Source organism: Eucalyptus grandis, chromosome 5 (assembly GCF_016545825.1).
Source record: "Eucalyptus grandis isolate ANBG69807.140 chromosome 5, ASM1654582v1, whole genome shotgun sequence".
Classification (NCBI taxonomy): Eukaryota; Viridiplantae; Streptophyta; class Magnoliopsida; order Myrtales; family Myrtaceae; genus Eucalyptus; species Eucalyptus grandis.
Genome location: NC_052616.1, coordinates 31,412,994 through 31,429,843, shown reverse-complemented (window position 1 = coordinate 31,429,843; position 16,850 = coordinate 31,412,994). Strand labels below are relative to the sequence as shown.

At 40.9% G+C, this 16,850-nt stretch overlaps 1 protein-coding gene across 1 annotated transcript; it reads left to right on the top strand.

Annotated features, from left to right (window-relative positions):
- The first annotated feature begins 14,224 nt into the window (after window positions 1–14,224).
- On the top strand, window positions 14,225–16,517 carry LOC104444865 (putative cysteine-rich receptor-like protein kinase 9). Its single transcript, XM_039313028.1, has 6 exons — window positions 14,225–14,309; window positions 14,506–14,710; window positions 14,936–15,489; window positions 15,741–15,854; window positions 15,933–16,128; window positions 16,292–16,517. The coding sequence occupies exons 1-6, from the start codon at window positions 14,225–14,227 to the stop codon at window positions 16,365–16,367; spliced, it is 1,230 nt and encodes a 409-aa protein (XP_039168962.1). The 3' UTR covers window positions 16,368–16,517.
- The last annotated feature ends 333 nt before the right edge of the window (window positions 16,518–16,850 follow it).

Below are 16,850 nucleotides of genomic sequence, written 5' to 3'. Positions count from 1 at the left end.
CCAAGTATTATACAATGGAAAAGCTGTTAGTTAGATAGCATTGTGATATTTATTTTATCTTTTAGGATTGTGCATGTATCTCCATTGTAATATATTTATATCATCCTACTTTCTATATTTGTCATGTAAAGCCGGCTTATGTTCTCTTCTTTATATATACAAATATACATAAACTAAAATATTCTCTCTTTTGCATATTTCTTATCTTTTTATCTTAGTGTTAGAGCTAGACGGTCTTAAGCAAATTTTGAGTGCTTGAGTGCGACACACCCGACTGCACACCTGGAGCACACCTTCACATCTCGTATCATGTGATCCATTTTTGTTATAATTAGTAATGCCCCTTTCTCAATGTCGATTCTTAACACTTTCGTCACGTATGCATAAACGTTAGCCTCTTGCTGTCTAACCTACACACATCCGTCAATTCTCTCTTCAGCACATGAAATCACCCGTTTGGATCTTTACTCCCAACGCCATTTGACTTCCTTTTTGTCACTTTGAGTTTGAGTGTTTGTTTAAGATAATTAAGATTTTTACCTTGATCCTCCATTATTCAGTTATTCAGGATTGTGAATATAATCCAAAAGTATGTCACAACCTGATCCACATGCCTCCCAAAATACAACACCTCGAACCGCATGACAACCCTTCCTCAACACTACTTTCTCTTTTTGGGTCATTCAATTTTTAGTTCATGTACATAAGAGATACATGAATTAAATAGACGTCCCAAATCAAGAGATACATGCATCACCGACATGAATTCAAGAGATTCAAATCATAATAATATTAAAACACACAAGCAGAAATGTAAACAAATCTCCAACCATCAAACAGCATTCAATTGGGGATAGTTAAAAACATATTCATATATGTAGAAAAACATATTCATATATGTAGTGTTACGAGTCAACGTCTCATACAACACGAGTTCAGGGGTTAATCAACTAGTTTCTTCACCTCCGACACACCTAACCGCTTCGCCACGACCTCTTCCAAAAAGGGCCCCTGGGCGTATACCTACGCCTCTAATACTACGAGGGTGATTCAAAAAGTGCTAACACCCACATCTACCTAAGCCCCAATGTCCTTTGGGGTCCAGGCCTCCCACATGGTGATCAGCGCAAGGTTGATCTCGAGGTCAGACACCTCCCCATCGGGAACGTCCCGATCCTTGGCATCCTAGCTAATGTCACCCACAGTATAGGCCCATAGCTCTTGCTGCCTACCCAAAAGTAGCAAGCCATAGATTGGTGTGGCACGAGGTTAAGTAAACCCTCATTGACCAAAATTGTCGTGACATATCACCTATAGTGCGCATTGGCCGCTCCCACTACCAGATGCTCTATCACCTCCTAACTATACTCGACAAGGAGGCCAAAACGAATCTAACGAAATTGTTTAGTCATTCTTAGAACCTGAAAACATTTCAACAAACAAATATGAGATAAACTCAATAAGTGAACTTCCTAAACATGGAAATATCTAGGAAGAGCCCTAAACATGCAAATATCTATCAATGGCAAAACATGGCAACACACTTCTCACTTTACTCTTATCGATCTCATAACAACTTGTCTACCATACAAGGCCATCAAAGTAGATGCATAGACAATTTCATAACATAACCTTCATGTTCTCGAGCCAAACATACGAATGCGCATTATGGTTCAAATCATGCGCACATGCCATGTAATAATCCGAACTTGAACACATACGAATCTCATGCACTTTCCATACAAAAATGTGCAAATTATTATGGCCACTCAAAACCCAAAGCCAATCCGAAGGTTCACAAATCATCTGGAATAGCCGGGCATGGTCTTGCCCCATCGAGCACAGCATCTCGTTGACTTGAGGGCATTCCTATAAGGAGCTTCATTCCAAAATTCATCCACGAATGGTATCCTATTGACTTGGGGGCATTCGAACTTAATCAGGCATCGTCCTGCATAAAACGCCTCAAGACGAGTTCACACATCGAGTAAAATGCATCAGGGTCTTAGGTAATCACACAGGCATACCATCACATACTCCATTTCTTGTCTTTATCATTTAACCCGTGTGATGCTCATGCAATATGCAACTTCACATGTCAAATGCCATCGTTCCACACACGTACATCAATTATCTCACACACATATGGACCATTCACTTCCTAAACTCATGACACATAATCTACATATCATGTTTAACCACTAATTCACATGGCACGTATTCCATTTATAATTTCTAAGCATCAATCCACATGGAAAATCATCCAAATAACATGTTTAACCACTAAAACACATGGCACATTATTCAAATAATATGTTTAACCACTAAAACACATGGCATGTCATTCAAATAACATGTTTAACCACTAAAACACATGGCAAATCATTCAATTAACATGGATAACCACTCAAACACATGGCACATAACCTAAATAACATGTTTAACCACTAAACTACATGTCATATAACCGAAATAATGTGTTTAACCACTAAACCACATGTGACATAATCCAAACAACATGTTTAACCCATAAACCACATGTCACATAATCCAAATAACATGGATAGCCACTAAACCACATGTCGGATAACCCAAATAACATGTTCAACCATAAAACCACATGTCACATAATTCAAACAACATGTTTAGCCACAAAACCATATGGCACATCACTTAAATAACATAGATTGCCACTAATTCACCCTAAACTACTCCCTAAATGCAACAAAAGCCCTAATCAAATGCTAAAAAGCCACTCACGAATGACTCAAGCTCCCAAACATGCCAGGGAAAAGGACTACAAGGCTAGACAACAGCTAGCCTCACGTCCTCCGCGCGTAGGTGAGCTGGACAGCACTAAACAACAGTCTAGCGGTTGCACGTTGGGGGTTTAACGAGTGGTCGCCAGCAAGGAAAACAAGGGAAAATGGAAGAAACAAGCTTGAAATGGTGATGAAAATGGCTTGGAGGGTTTGGCTACTTAAAGTGAGGGAGAGAAAGGTGAGTTTGAGAGTTCAAGTGAGAAAAATGAAAGTGAAAGTGAGAGAGAAAGGGGGTGGCCAGCGATGAGGGGAGGGAAAGGAAGAGAGGGGAAAGAGAAAGGACATTCTATATCCATTAATGTCCATCCCATCCTATATCCTTTAACCTACTAAGCCTAGAGTTCTTTTAATGAGGAAGTGACAACTTGAAGAGAGAACAAAGTGAGAGTGAGGGGGAGATAGGTGGCCGGCAATCTTGAGGGAGAGGGAGGAGAGAGACAAGAAGAAATCTTGCTCATAAATGCCCATCACTTCCCTTGACTCTTGTCCATCAAGCTTGCCCAAAGAAGAAGCAAGATCTAGCATTAAATGGGAGGATTTGCACTCAAGTGACTAGGATTGGACTAGACTAGGTAGCCTTTTTCCCTCCTCTCTGCCGCCCCTTTGCCATTTTTCCATTTTTCTCCTTTTGTCTTTAGTCCAATAGGAGGGCATTTCTGTCACTTCACCAAGATCTTGCATTATTCATGTCTTTTCGTGCATTTAATGCCAAGATTGTGTCAAAAAGGGCTTGATGGGCTTTAGGGGCCCATGGGCCTCCCTTGGTCGCCCACCCCTTGGGTGTGTGGGTCTTGAGCTGCCCACTTAGGCTCAAGCCCAATAGGTCATCGTCCCTAACCCGTTTCCACTTTTTCTACACTCATATGCCCTTGCTGATGAAAAACCGAGGTTTCGCCCTTAAATGGTCTTTTTGATGCCCTCATGGCTTATCAATCCTCAAGACACTCTCGTCGATGATCACTTACCAGAATAATTTCATTTTGAAAAACCGGGTCGGAATGAGGATGTCACAACTCTTCTCCCCTCAAAGAAATTTCGTCCTTGAAATTTGCAAAACCAACCACTTCCTCAAATAGATAGGAGTATTGGCTCCTCCTAATGTCCTCGCTTTCCCATGTCATTGCCTCGGTGCCATGATACTACCAGACATTTTTGACCAAGGGAATGACTTTGTTGCGCAACACCCTTTCTTTTCTATGCACGACTCGCATTTGGCTTCGACATAAGTCAGTTTGTCATCCACTTAGATCTCTTCATAGCTTAGCAAATGTGTCGGCTTTGATTCATACTTTCTCAGCATGGAAATGTGGAACACATTATGAATCTAGGCAAGATTTGGTAGTAGTGCCAATTGGCAAGCTAAAGTTCCAATTCTTTCCAAAATTTCAAAAGGTCCTACAAATCTGGGGCTTAGCTTCCCTTTATTGCCAAAATGAGACAAACCTCTCCTTGACGACACTTTAAGGAACACGTGATCACCAACTTGGAACTCTAGAAGTCTTTATCGTTTGTCCACATAGCTCTTCTGGCAACTTTGAGCTGTCTTTAACCTTTCTCAAATGATCTGGACTGCATCCACGGATTGTTGCACAAGCTCGAGGCCCATAATTTCCTTTCTCCGACCTCATCCCAACAGACGGGCGTTCTACATGCAAGTCCATACAATGCCTCAAATGGTGCCATTCCGATGCTCAATTGATAATTGTTGTTGTATGCGAATTTGACGAGGTGGAGTTGGTCTTCCATTCTCCTTTGAAATCTACAACACATGATATCATTGGTGCCGTATGCTACCCTATTCGATGTAGTCCATGTTTATGATGATTCACTATATTTGTGCTATGTTCACTAATGAGCAAAGTTAGGATCTTGTTGTTTAATGCCATGCTTTATCCTTTATTGGGCATTGTTGCTCACCCCTTATTTTTCCTCTTAGATCATTAGCTATGGATGTGACACCCTTGGTGACTTATGGCACGGCTAAGCGGGTAGATGGCATGTATGGGAACTTTGAGGATGGAGATTCTGGTCTTGTTTTGACTCATTATGTGTGTATAGTCTGCATAGATGATGGACGCCCTAATCATTTCCCAATGCGATTTGTGTTCGTGTACCTTAGCGTGAATGGGAGGTTGTTTGGCCCCATCTGTTGGTGATGTTTTGTGTGTGGAGTAGGAGGCATGCGTGGTATGGAGGGATGTAGTGAATGAGGAAAACAACCAGGGTAGAGGAGTTAGACACCTTTTTGGCCTCTCCCGGGTATTTTGTTTGGGTCATCTTGATGAGTATTTTTCTATGTTTGTAATTGTCAAGATGCCATTTTTCTCTTGTAATCCTTACTTATGATGAATGAAATGGAAGCATGTCGTTATGGAATTTGTTCCTAAGTAAAATTTTCATATTAAAAATGTATACTCTTCCACTTGTGTAATAATAATGAAAGATTATAGTCGAGGGTCTAAGATGACGGCCTGGAACATCACAGTTACGTTGGTATCAGAGCTATAGGTTAACCATGGAGTGATAAGGTGTGCTAGTGGTGGAAGAAGGTAGGACCCACACACTAAAACATTGATCACTTGTGCTTGTTGTATTGCTATTTTGTAAAGAACAAGTAACCTCGGTTACTCATAGGGTATTAGTAACTTATGTTACTTATTAGTTGGTTAGGGTATTCAATCACTTAATAACTAGTGACTGATTTGTAGAATGGTTGGTCCTTCAAGAGGGAGAGGAACCGGTAAAGGACAGCCACGAGTGAATCCCTTATAAGGACAGAGGCTAGATTGGAAGGGATTTTGCAAGCTCTTGTTAATGTAGAAGCCCTGACGGACAGACAAACTCAACAACAACAGCAGGGCGGTGAATGCCGAATGCAAGGGTTGGTTGAACAATTCCTTAAGTTGAAACCATCAAAATTTGCTGGTTTGGGAGACCCTTTGGAGGCTGAGGTATCGATAGATGAGATGGAAAAGAGTTTTACATTGTTGAACTGCATGAATGTGGAAAAAGTATCCCTGGCGAAGTACCAACTTTTAGGAAATGCTTACCATTGGTTGAAGGCAATGAAGGGAACAAAGTATTCCCCAAAGGTGCTGAGGTGACTTGGGCTAGTTTTGTTTGGGCTTTCTTTGGAAAGCACTTTTCTGATTGTGCTAGAGACAAGAAGGTGATGGAGTTTATGCAGCTAACCCAAAATAACCTAACGGTGGATCAGTATGAGGCAAGGTTTGTTGAGCTCTCTAGGTTTGCTCCCAAGTTAGTTGAGGACAAGGAGGATAAAGCCAAGAGATTTTTGAATGGTATGAGGCCTGACATTCGTAGGCATCTAGTGCCTCCGAACTTGAAAGATTATCATGAATTGTACGAGCGTGCTCAATTAGTGGAATAGGAGCTTGTGACGAAAGTGACCCTAGTAACCCATCAGGCGAGACCAATCCATCAAGCTAGTCAGAGCAATTTCCACTATGACAAGAGACCCTTTCAAGCTGGGTGACCTTCATTCTCATTGACTAAGAAAAGTTGGACTGGAGGACCTGGGAAGGCATGGAACAGTTAGTCATCAAGGTGACCGCGAAGCCAGAGTTCTACTTGTCTGGTGTGTGGTGGATCGCATGTGAGCATGTTGTGCTAATTTGTGAAGGCATATTTTGGTTGTGGACAACCAAATCACTTGGTTAAAGACTATCCACAAAGGAGCACCTAGTAGCAACGGCCACCACAATCATCGATTGCATCGGTGTAACAAGGAAATAACCGCAGGTCGCTAGCTTAAGAAAGAGTCTATGCAATTACACGTAATGAAGTTGAGGCCTCTAAGACAGTCATTATAGGTATTATTTCCTTGTCTAACCAAAATGCTTATGCTTTATTCAATACTAGAGCTACACACTGTTTATGTCTACTCGTTTGTGCAATTAAGTAGGATGAGACCTAGGGAGATGGAAGTACCCCTTAATATCTCCACTTCGTTAAGAGACATAGTTTTATCTACCCTAGTGTGTAACTATCTATGATTTTTTGATGTGATCTTGGGGATGGATTGGCTTCATAAGTACCGAGCTAATATGGATTGTTATAGGAAGATCATTCAGTTTAATCCTCTTGATCACCCTAGTTTTGAATTTTATGGAGATAGAGTGACTCCTTCCTTACCGCTCATTACTGCACTTGAGGCTCATCGACTCCTTGAGAATGGATGTGAGGGTTATCTAGCTTTGTGAAAAATCAAGATAGAGAAAGAGTAAAGCTAGAAGAGATTTCGGTAGTTTGGGAGTTTCTCGATGTTTTCCTAAGGAGTTACTAGGCCTACCCCCAGAACAAGAAGTTGAGTTCGTCATTGAAGTGGCACCTAGTACAAAATCTATATCAAAGGCCCCATATCAAATGGTGCTAAGTGAGTCGAAGGAACTAAATGTGCAACTACAAAAGTTGCTTGACAAAGGGTTTGTTAGGCCAAGTGCATCACCTTGGGGTGCGCCAATATTGTTCATGAAAAAGAGGGATGGATCCTTATCCTATGTATAGATTACAGGTAGCTGAATCAAGTAACGATTAAGAATAAATATCCGTTGCCTAGGATCGATGACCTATTTGATTAGTTGCAAGGAGCGTCAATGTTTTCTAAAGTCGATCTAAGATCAGGGTACCATCAACTAAGAATCAAGAAGGAGGATGTTCCTAAGATGGCCTTTCGAACTAGATATGGACATTACGAGTTCTTAGTTATGCCCTTTGGATTGACTAATGTACTAGCCGCTTTTATGGATTTAATGAACAGAATATTCAAGCCATTCTTGGATCGATTCGTGATAGTTTTCATAGATGATATCCTAGTGTGTTCGAAAGGGCGAGAAGATCATGGGGAGCACTTGAGGATCATGTTGTAAACTCTTAGAGAACATCAGTTGTACGTCAAATTCAGCAAATGTGAATTTTGGCTGGACAAAGATATATTCTTAGGTCATATGGTGACTAGAAAAGGGATATCGGTAGACCTAAAAAAGGTCAAAGCCGTTCTAAATTGGCCAAGACTGATGATGGTAACCGAGATTTGAAGTTTCTTGGGTTTGGTGGGATACTATAGGAGATCGTGGAAGGATTTTCATGGATTGCAGGGCCGTTGACTCAATTAACTTGGAAGAACTCGAAGTTTGAATGGACGGAGGAGTGTGAGCAAAGTTTCCAATAACTCAAGAGGAGGCTAAACATGGCACCTATCTCAACAATACCTTCAGGACCCGAAGGAGATGCGTTCATACAAGCTAAGGTTGGATTCTCCTTAAGATCTATTTTACCGAACCTCCTGAATTTGCTGTTTTCGTGGGTTGAAATGTGCTGCGAATTTAAGGTTGCTTTCTTCTTGAAAAATGTTTTAAAAATCTTCATTTATAACATATATTTTACTTAAGATTTTATGGATTTGAAGGACCGATTTTTCAGCTTCATTGCATGCAAATTAGTATCTTGTTTTATGCTGGAATCCATGACCTTTTGGTGTTCAACAAATTTTTATCAACTTTTGTGGTTTGATTTTTAAAATGGTTTCTTCACAAAATTTGTTCAGCACATCTTGAAATTTAGCATATTCAAATTCTAGAGCAAATGGAGGAGTTTTTAATTTCAAACCAAGCTGGTTTATAAAACGTGATTTTTGGACATGAGAACAATTTTGGTGATTGTTTTGTGCAATTTACTTCTCTTATTCTAGAAAGAACTGGGTTAAACATTTTTCATGAAAATTATTTTTTTAAGTGTTCTTTATAACATATTTAAATTTAAGTATTTTCTGAACTCTTTTGGTTATGTTTCCGGATTTAATCATAGAGCCACGCATGTGGACTTGGTTTCTGCCGGTGAGGGCTAGTTGTGGTCTTGTTGCTATTTTTTATGTTTTACTTGCTGGAAAATGCATATTTTGTGATTGTGGATGAGTTTGGCATGCTGAGAACCAATGGTTGATGGCTGTGCATAAGTAGTGCTCATTGTGTGTGCAAAATGATGTGAAATAGGCATGGAGGTGGTGTGAAGGGCAATTCTATTTTATGCATGCTGATGCATTGTGATCTTGGCAGTATGGTGGTTTATGTGTGTGTTGGTGGTGTCAAAAGTGTGACCTAATGAAAGATTGCGATGTGGTGAAATGTGTGAATGAATCAAATTAAGAGACATTCCATCGGCCAGCATCCCGATGATGCCCCCTGGGAGTGGGGATGCCCCAAATTGTGTGGTCTGGGATGCCTCAATTCAAGTCACAAGGCCAGTGACCCTTGGACACCAAGATGCCTCGAAGGGAGATGCCTAAGGCCAACATCCCCTGGAAGTCCGGCCAGCAACCAAGAAGTGACTCGAATAGATCCAACCAGCATCTTCGGTTAAATCCGATTCGAGGGTGGATATGAAATGTTCTCACATTGAAATTAATTAATAAGGCATGTGAGTACGTGTGATGATGTAGTTGTGTGCCATGTGATGCATGAATGAATTCGTGTGCACCGTGTGACACATGATTAGAGTTTGTATATGCCTTATGGTGCGGTCTTCATGCATTTTACTCATTATAGCTGTGATATCCTAGATTTTCAGTCCTATTTTCAATTTAATAAATCGGGCTTTTCATCGACGCGCCTGTAGTGCTATTCTCAGAGCTGATCACTCTTGAAATAACTAGACTATCTGGAGAAATTATTAAAGGATTTTAATGCAATAGACTTGATAATTCAATTAGGAACCAACTAATCGACCGTGCTCATCTGCAGAGATCATTACGGCACAATAAAGATCGATTAGAGATTAGAGATAGGTCAGTTCAACTAAGATGTGTGGTTAAACATGGATGATTCCACTAAATTGCAAATTCTTATTAATCGGTACTAGACTGATTTTTCTGTCGTTTTGGTACCCTGTGTCTGTATTTGAAACCTTGAGATTTTTACGACTACCGAGAGTCGCCAATGTGTCCAAGAGATTCATTGTGGCTCGAATAAAATCGACCACGGGCCATTTGCACTAAAATTTTCTAAAAGCTACCCGGCAGTCTAGGTCACGCTAAAATCATGCCAAATCAAAATTAACCGCGAATTTGAATCCGATTTCAGAAATTGAAAGTTCTTTCATGTCACAAGTCATTTTAAAAATGTTGACTCATTTTTTGAAGATTTTTCTACAAATCGAGATTTTTGGCGAAAAGTTGACATAGGGCCGTTTTTGTCCAGAAAATTCAGAGGACCGTTTTTTATCGCGCAATTGGGATACAAGTAGGTTCTATTGGTAGAAAAATACAAATTTGATTGAAGACTTGATAATAGAATTTATAGAGGCCGAATTGAGTTGATTCAAGATGGAATTGAAGTCCAATTAGGGGAAAATCCAATCAAAATTCGTAGCCCCCCTTGGACACAACCTTTGGACCACCTCTTAGGCTTCTAGAGGAAGTTTGGTTGCTGGAAATTGGTTGAGGAAGCCAGCTTGCAAGTGGGACCAAGCTAAGGGAGACAAGAGGATAGAGAGAGGCCAAGAGGGACCCTCCACCAGCCAAAGCTGTCCCCCTCCCTCTATCCTTGCTACCATCGACCCTCTTCTAGCTCCTTGAAGCTTCACAAATTCTAGAAAACCGAGCTTCAATCCCCCCTTGCCGTCGCAACCACCCGTCAAGCCGTCGGACCGCCCCTCGTAGCTGCTCGCTCGCTCGCACGCCACTCGCAATTGTCCCGCCTACCCACGTCTCCAACTGCACATTCCGCTACTACTCGCAACTGTCCGATGTCACTAGGCCACCGTACGTCGCCGTTGTAGTCGCCGGAGATGCGGTCTACCCGCCTGCACACCCGTCCAAGCTGTTACAGTCCCCGTTGACCATCCTCGCCACTTCAAGCTATCGAAGCAGCTTCTTCGGCTCAACCATAGAACTGAATGGAGTGGGTCTCGCCAACACTGTTTGGCCCGTTTTGGTGCCCTTCCGAACCTCGAAAGACGCACCCATTTTGGAATTTATTGATCCTCTTTGCCTCGCCGTCGTTTTGGTTCAACCGGTTCGTTAATCAAGTGAGTTTAACTCACTAATCCATACTTAGTAAGTTAATGATGCTTAAAGGTTGATTAGTTTAAGTTAATTAGGGATTATGTGGTTAGTTAGAAATGATTAGTAATTTAATCAATCATTATTGCATGTTAGGTGGTTAGAGTAGTGCAATTAGCAAGTATATAAGCTCTAGTATTTACCTAGATAGGTTCGGAAATTTTTCAAACCTGAATTGGTATTTAATTAGGCTTTTCCGGCCTAAGTGTGCATTTTTGCTATTTATTGATAGTTATTAATTATTTTCCGTAATTATTTAATTAATTATTTTTTTTTAAATTAGACTGGGATAGCCAGTGATCGGAATTTTATGCTAATCGTAGTGGTGTGATTTGTTTAATGAATTGAGTGCTATCTTGTGCAATTTGAGCGTGATTTGTAATTTTGGGGTATTTATCCCAAAATTTTATATTTTAGTATTTAATTAGAAAATATCGGACGTCGGTTTACAACGCCAAAAATATTTATGGACTATGAAAATTAGTGGGATTTTCAAATGGGAAAATGTTGTATTTTAGCTAAGGGCGACCGTGTACCTACACACAATTATATTTATCGGGTATGATAAAAATGGTGGCATTCTCAATTGGTGAGAACAAGTATACTATATCAGCCTACGGGTGTCGATATATCAGCTTTGGGTGAACAGTATACTTTATAGCTTAGGGTGAGCATCATAGGTATACTATATCAGCCTACGGGCATTGATATATCAATTTTGGGTGAGCAGTATACCGGTATACTATATCAGTCTACGGACCTTGATATATCATCTTTGGGTGAGCAGTATACCTTAGCGGCTTTTGGTGAGCATTGAGAGTGTACTATATCAGTCTACGAACTTTGATATATCAGTTTTGGGTGAGCAGTATATTCTATTATCAGCTTTGGATGTGCTGTACTATCTATCTTTAGCTTTTGATGAGCAATCCTCGATGAGATCGGAATTTATAGATGGTATTGATTGGATTGACCGAGTAATGGTCGTGATGATATGGAATCAACTGAGTCGATTGATCGATGGTTCAATCTGATGTGATGATGTGATTTATTGATGTGATTCGATGATTTCGTGAATCATACTGACTTATAAGAAGGTACCAAGGCAAAGGTAAGTCCTCTGACTCGTGTTTGTGCTTAGGTAGCCCTTAGAGTGTATTCTCTTCCTAGTCGGGTCTTAGGGGGTGAACTTGCTGAGATGTCGTCTCACCCCGTTGTGGGATAATATTTTCAGGTCCTTAGATGGCTGCTCCTCCTGAGTGTTTTGGATAACTGAAGAAAGTCACAGAACAGGTATCTTACATCCCGTTTCATGGAGCCCTCGAGGATGGGTCTATGAGCTCATAAAGTCCGTGGTCTGGGTTAATGAGGCTCATACCAACGTACGCGGGATGGACAGAAAGGGGGTCCCATACCGAAGTCTAAGATACATGTGCATGTGCTGGAGATTGCTTTTGGAAAAGGCACAGCAAATCCTCCTAGTGGGTTAGTGGTGGACCCGTATCTATCAGATCCAGAGTTCCCAATGTATTCAGCTGAAGGCTCCAATGAGAATGAGGATGAGGATAAGGAGGAGGAAGAAGATCTATAGTTTTATGTAACCCCAATGTTTTACAAACCTTGTTTTATAGACTGGAATTGTATATGACATAGTTTGGTATGTATATATAAGTGTGGCTTGGTTTGGTTTTCAAAAATTTTGGTCCTACTTTCCTATCACATCTTGTTGTTATCCGGGAATTATTTATTCGCTTCCGCATACGTATTAAAAAGAATGGGTCGGCGACACATCCTGAGACGTCGCTATTTAATCAACCGCCGAGGGATGGGCACGCGCTCGGAGGATCGGGGCGTGACAATAGCTTGTTTAGTTCACATGATATCATTAATGCCATATGCTGCCCAATTTGATGTAGTCCATGTTTATAATGATTCAATATGTTTGTGCTATGTTCAATAATGAGCGAAGTTAAGATCTTGTGGTTTAATGCCATACTTTATCCTTTACTGGGCATTGTTGCTCACCCTTTATTTTTCCTTTCAAATTATTAGCTATGGATGTGACACCTTGGCGACTTATGGCACGCCCGTGCGGGTAGATGGCGTGTATAGGAATTTTGAGGATCAAGATTCTTGTCTTGTTTTGACTCATTATGTTTGTACTGTATGGATAAATGATGGATGCCATAATCCTTTCCCGATGTGATTTGTGTCCGTGTACCTCAACGTGAATGGGAGGTTGTTTGGGCCCACCCATTGGCGATGTTTTGGGCATGGAGTACGAGGCACGCGTGATATGAGGGGATGTAGTGAATGAGGAAAACTACCAGGTTGATGAGTTAGGCACCTTTTTGACTTTCCCAGGTGTTTTGTTCAGGTCATCTTGATAGTATTTTGCTATGTTTGTAATTGTTAAGATGTCTTTTTCCTCTTGTAACCCCTACTTATGATGAATGAAATGAAAGCACGTCATTATGGAATTTGTTTTTGAGTAAAATTTCCTTATATTAAAAATGTATACTCTTCCCCTTGCGTAAGATTATAGTCGAGGGTCTAACGTGATGGCCTGGGACGTCACAAAAGCTAATATCCGAAACTTGGTCGTGGATTTCTATATTATTATTTTAAATTCTAAAATCCAATTTAATTTTGAGCTCAAATTCGAAGCATATGTTAACAAGGGTTAATCATTTAAAGCATAGAAAAATACACTTAGAAGAAATTCGAACAGACATCGAGTGCTGTCGACATATAAAAGGAGTGTAAGATTTTGAAGAGCCAAAAATCAACATTTCAAAAAACTGGCGAGTTCTTAGTCCCGGGTCTTCGTCAACAAGCACTGGACTTTCATTGGAGCATCGTACTTGTTTTTTCTACCAAAAACGTATGTACCTCTATTCCTTCCAAGCAGGTCTCACCGGATGATAGTCCTCTGGTCCCACACATCGAAAAATTTCTATGCTTCTGGATGACTATGAGAGAATCTGCACGTGTGGCGATTCCAACCAAGCCTTGAACGAGGAGAGGAGGAACGTGTGATTCATAACCATTGCCGAGTCTTTGTCGGGTCTTTTCGGTTTGTATCTTAGGTTGATTTTTATCCACCGAGGGGACAAAAACCTTTGGTTTTTTTTCTTTTTTGGTCAGAAAAATCCTTTCGTTGATTTATTTTTATTTAGTGCCGGTCTTTATAGGGTCTTTTGGGTCCCTCTCCCCTGATTTTTCCTCTGGTAAGGCAAGCCAGGAACGGTCACCCTTCATTTCTCCTGGAGAAAAAAAAAGCCAATGGATCACACCTGCCAATTGGATCACCAGGAAGAAGCCAATGTTGACGAATGAACGTGGGAATTGGACTAAGTCGTCTTCGCCAACCCCGGCACCTGGGAGAGCAGCTGCAAACTTGGTTCTTGGTCAATTTCTTTACCTCGGCCTCCAGAAGTTGCTTATTATCGTACTCCTCTTGAATTGAAAGACAGTCCATGGCCGTCTTTGAATTACTCTTACTGAAGTTTCATTCTTTCCAAGTTCAAGCAAAAAAGATTATCGATGCACCAAGAAATATTTCCTTCGCTTTCTGGATTTCATGCCTGATCCTCTTCATCCCAGGCACTCCTGTCGGTGCACAGACATATGTTCAGGAGCGGTGTGCAGATAGGGGCGACTACGCTTCTCCTAGCAAGTTTCAGGACAACCTCAGCAGCCTCCTCCCCAGGGGCAACTCCGCTGATTACAGCAAAGGACCCATTCGCGGTTTCTACAACACAACAGAAGGTGAAGATCCAGACAAAGTTTATGGTCTCTTCCTCTGCAGGTAAATCACAAGCCAAAGATACCAAAAATTTCAACTTTTGAGTAATACCTTCCAAATCAATCATTATAATCTTTGGAATCGGCTCGCTTGGAACCAGGAATTATAATGACCTGATATATTGGTCTTAATTGGAATCCCCTCCAAAGTACGGTGATCCAATGCCAACCGAAAAGTTACTATCCAGATATGAGTGATTACTAATGCAACTTTACCATTTCTCTTTAGAGGGGATGTTGCCTCCGATCTCTGTCAGACTTGCATCCGTAACGCTAGCAGCACCATCATAGACAGATGTCCAGGACAGAAAGAGGCAACCATATGGTACGACGAGTGTCTCCTGCGCTACTCTAACAGATCGTTCTTCTCTTTCATGGAGACAGAACCGATTATTTTTGTTATCGACCCTGAGAGCAATTCAGTTACCTTCAACAAGATTGTGGAGCAAACTTTCGATAACGAGGACTTTGCAGCAAAAGTGACAGATTTGTTCGTGAGAAATGTCACGGACAATGCGATCTCCTCGGAAAGCTTATACACAACCATAAACGTTAGTGTCTCAAGTTCAGTGACCCTGCATGAGCGTGCACAGTGCACCCCTGACATCTCAAAGTCAGCTTGTAAGAGTTGCTTGCTTTCTGCTGTCAAAAATTTTTCTACCGCTCTTAATCTTAAAAGGGGAGGTGCGAGAATTCTTCAGCCAAGTTGTTATGTACTGTACCGAATGTATTTTGCTGGGGAACCTGGAGGACAAGCACCAGCACCTTCTGCAACCAGTAAAGGTATGAGCCATAGAACACTCAAAATGTGTACTCAATTTGTAATTGATAAGCATATAATGGTATCATTCCATTGCTTCTAATTCTCAATATAAGCTGTTTTATGTATCATAATGCACTTGACTTGCTTTACGATCTAAAGGATCATACTCTCTTGCTTTCAACGAGTTCTTGGTACTATTTACACTCAGTGAAAAAAAAAGTCTGCCCATTTGTGGTATGTTTAGATGCAAGGAATTTCTCTTTTTTGACAGGGCTCAAACGAATTCCATGGATTACAATAGTTAGCTCAGTAATAGGATCGGGGTTACTAATAATCATCGTGGGTTCGTGTCTTTTCTTTATGAGGAAAAAGAGATTGAAGAAAGGTATAAGTGAATTCATCTTGCTTGCCATTGGGATGACCATTTTCTAACCTTTACCTGACTAAACTCTTGGACTCTCAGAGATGGAAGACAGCCAAGAGGTTCAGTTACTTCATCTACGACAAGAAATTGGAGAAGAGTTTTCAAAGGAAAACTCTCGTGGACTGGCGGGTTCTCAAGAATTATCTCTGATGCGATTAGACATCATACGAGCAGCCACAGGAAACTTCTCCGATGAATGTAAACTTGGGGAAGGGGGTTTGGTTCTGTGTACAGGGTAAGCATTTCAGTGACTCAACACGTATTTATGGGGAAATTGGGAAAATCTTCTAATGGTAGCAAACTGGCAAGCCATTATCCATGGCATGAACTGAATCGAATTTGATTATCATTAGTAATTCTCAGATAGGGATCTCATTACTGACTTTACGCTGTTTCAGGGCACATTGGCAGATGGAAAAGAAATTGCAGTTAAGAGGCTTTCAAAAACCTCAGGCCAAGGACTCATCGAGTTGAAAAACGAAGTCATCTTGATTGCCAGACTACAACACAGGAACCTTGTCCGATTATTGGGATGCTGCTTGGAAGAAGATGAAAAACTCTTGCTATATGAATACTTGCCCAACAAAAGCCTTGATGCCTTGCTTTTTGGTTTGAGCTTTAGCAGATGCAATGAATTTTTGAGCTAGTTAATTTTAGTTTTTAAAGTTGAGCTCATTTGAGTCTCTCATTTTGACAGATTCGAGTATAGGGCGATATCTAGATTGGAAGCTGCGCATGAACATTGCCTGTGGAGTAGCTCGGGGACTTCTCTATCTGCATGAGGATTCTCGCCTGAGAATTATCCATAGGGATCTAAAAGCTAGCAATATTTTGCTAGATAGCGAGATGAATCCAAAGATATCTGATTTCGGAATGGCAAGGATCTTCAGTCTAAATCAAGACAAGGCAAACACAAACAGGGTTGTTGGAACCTAGTAAGTCCCTCAATATCTTTCT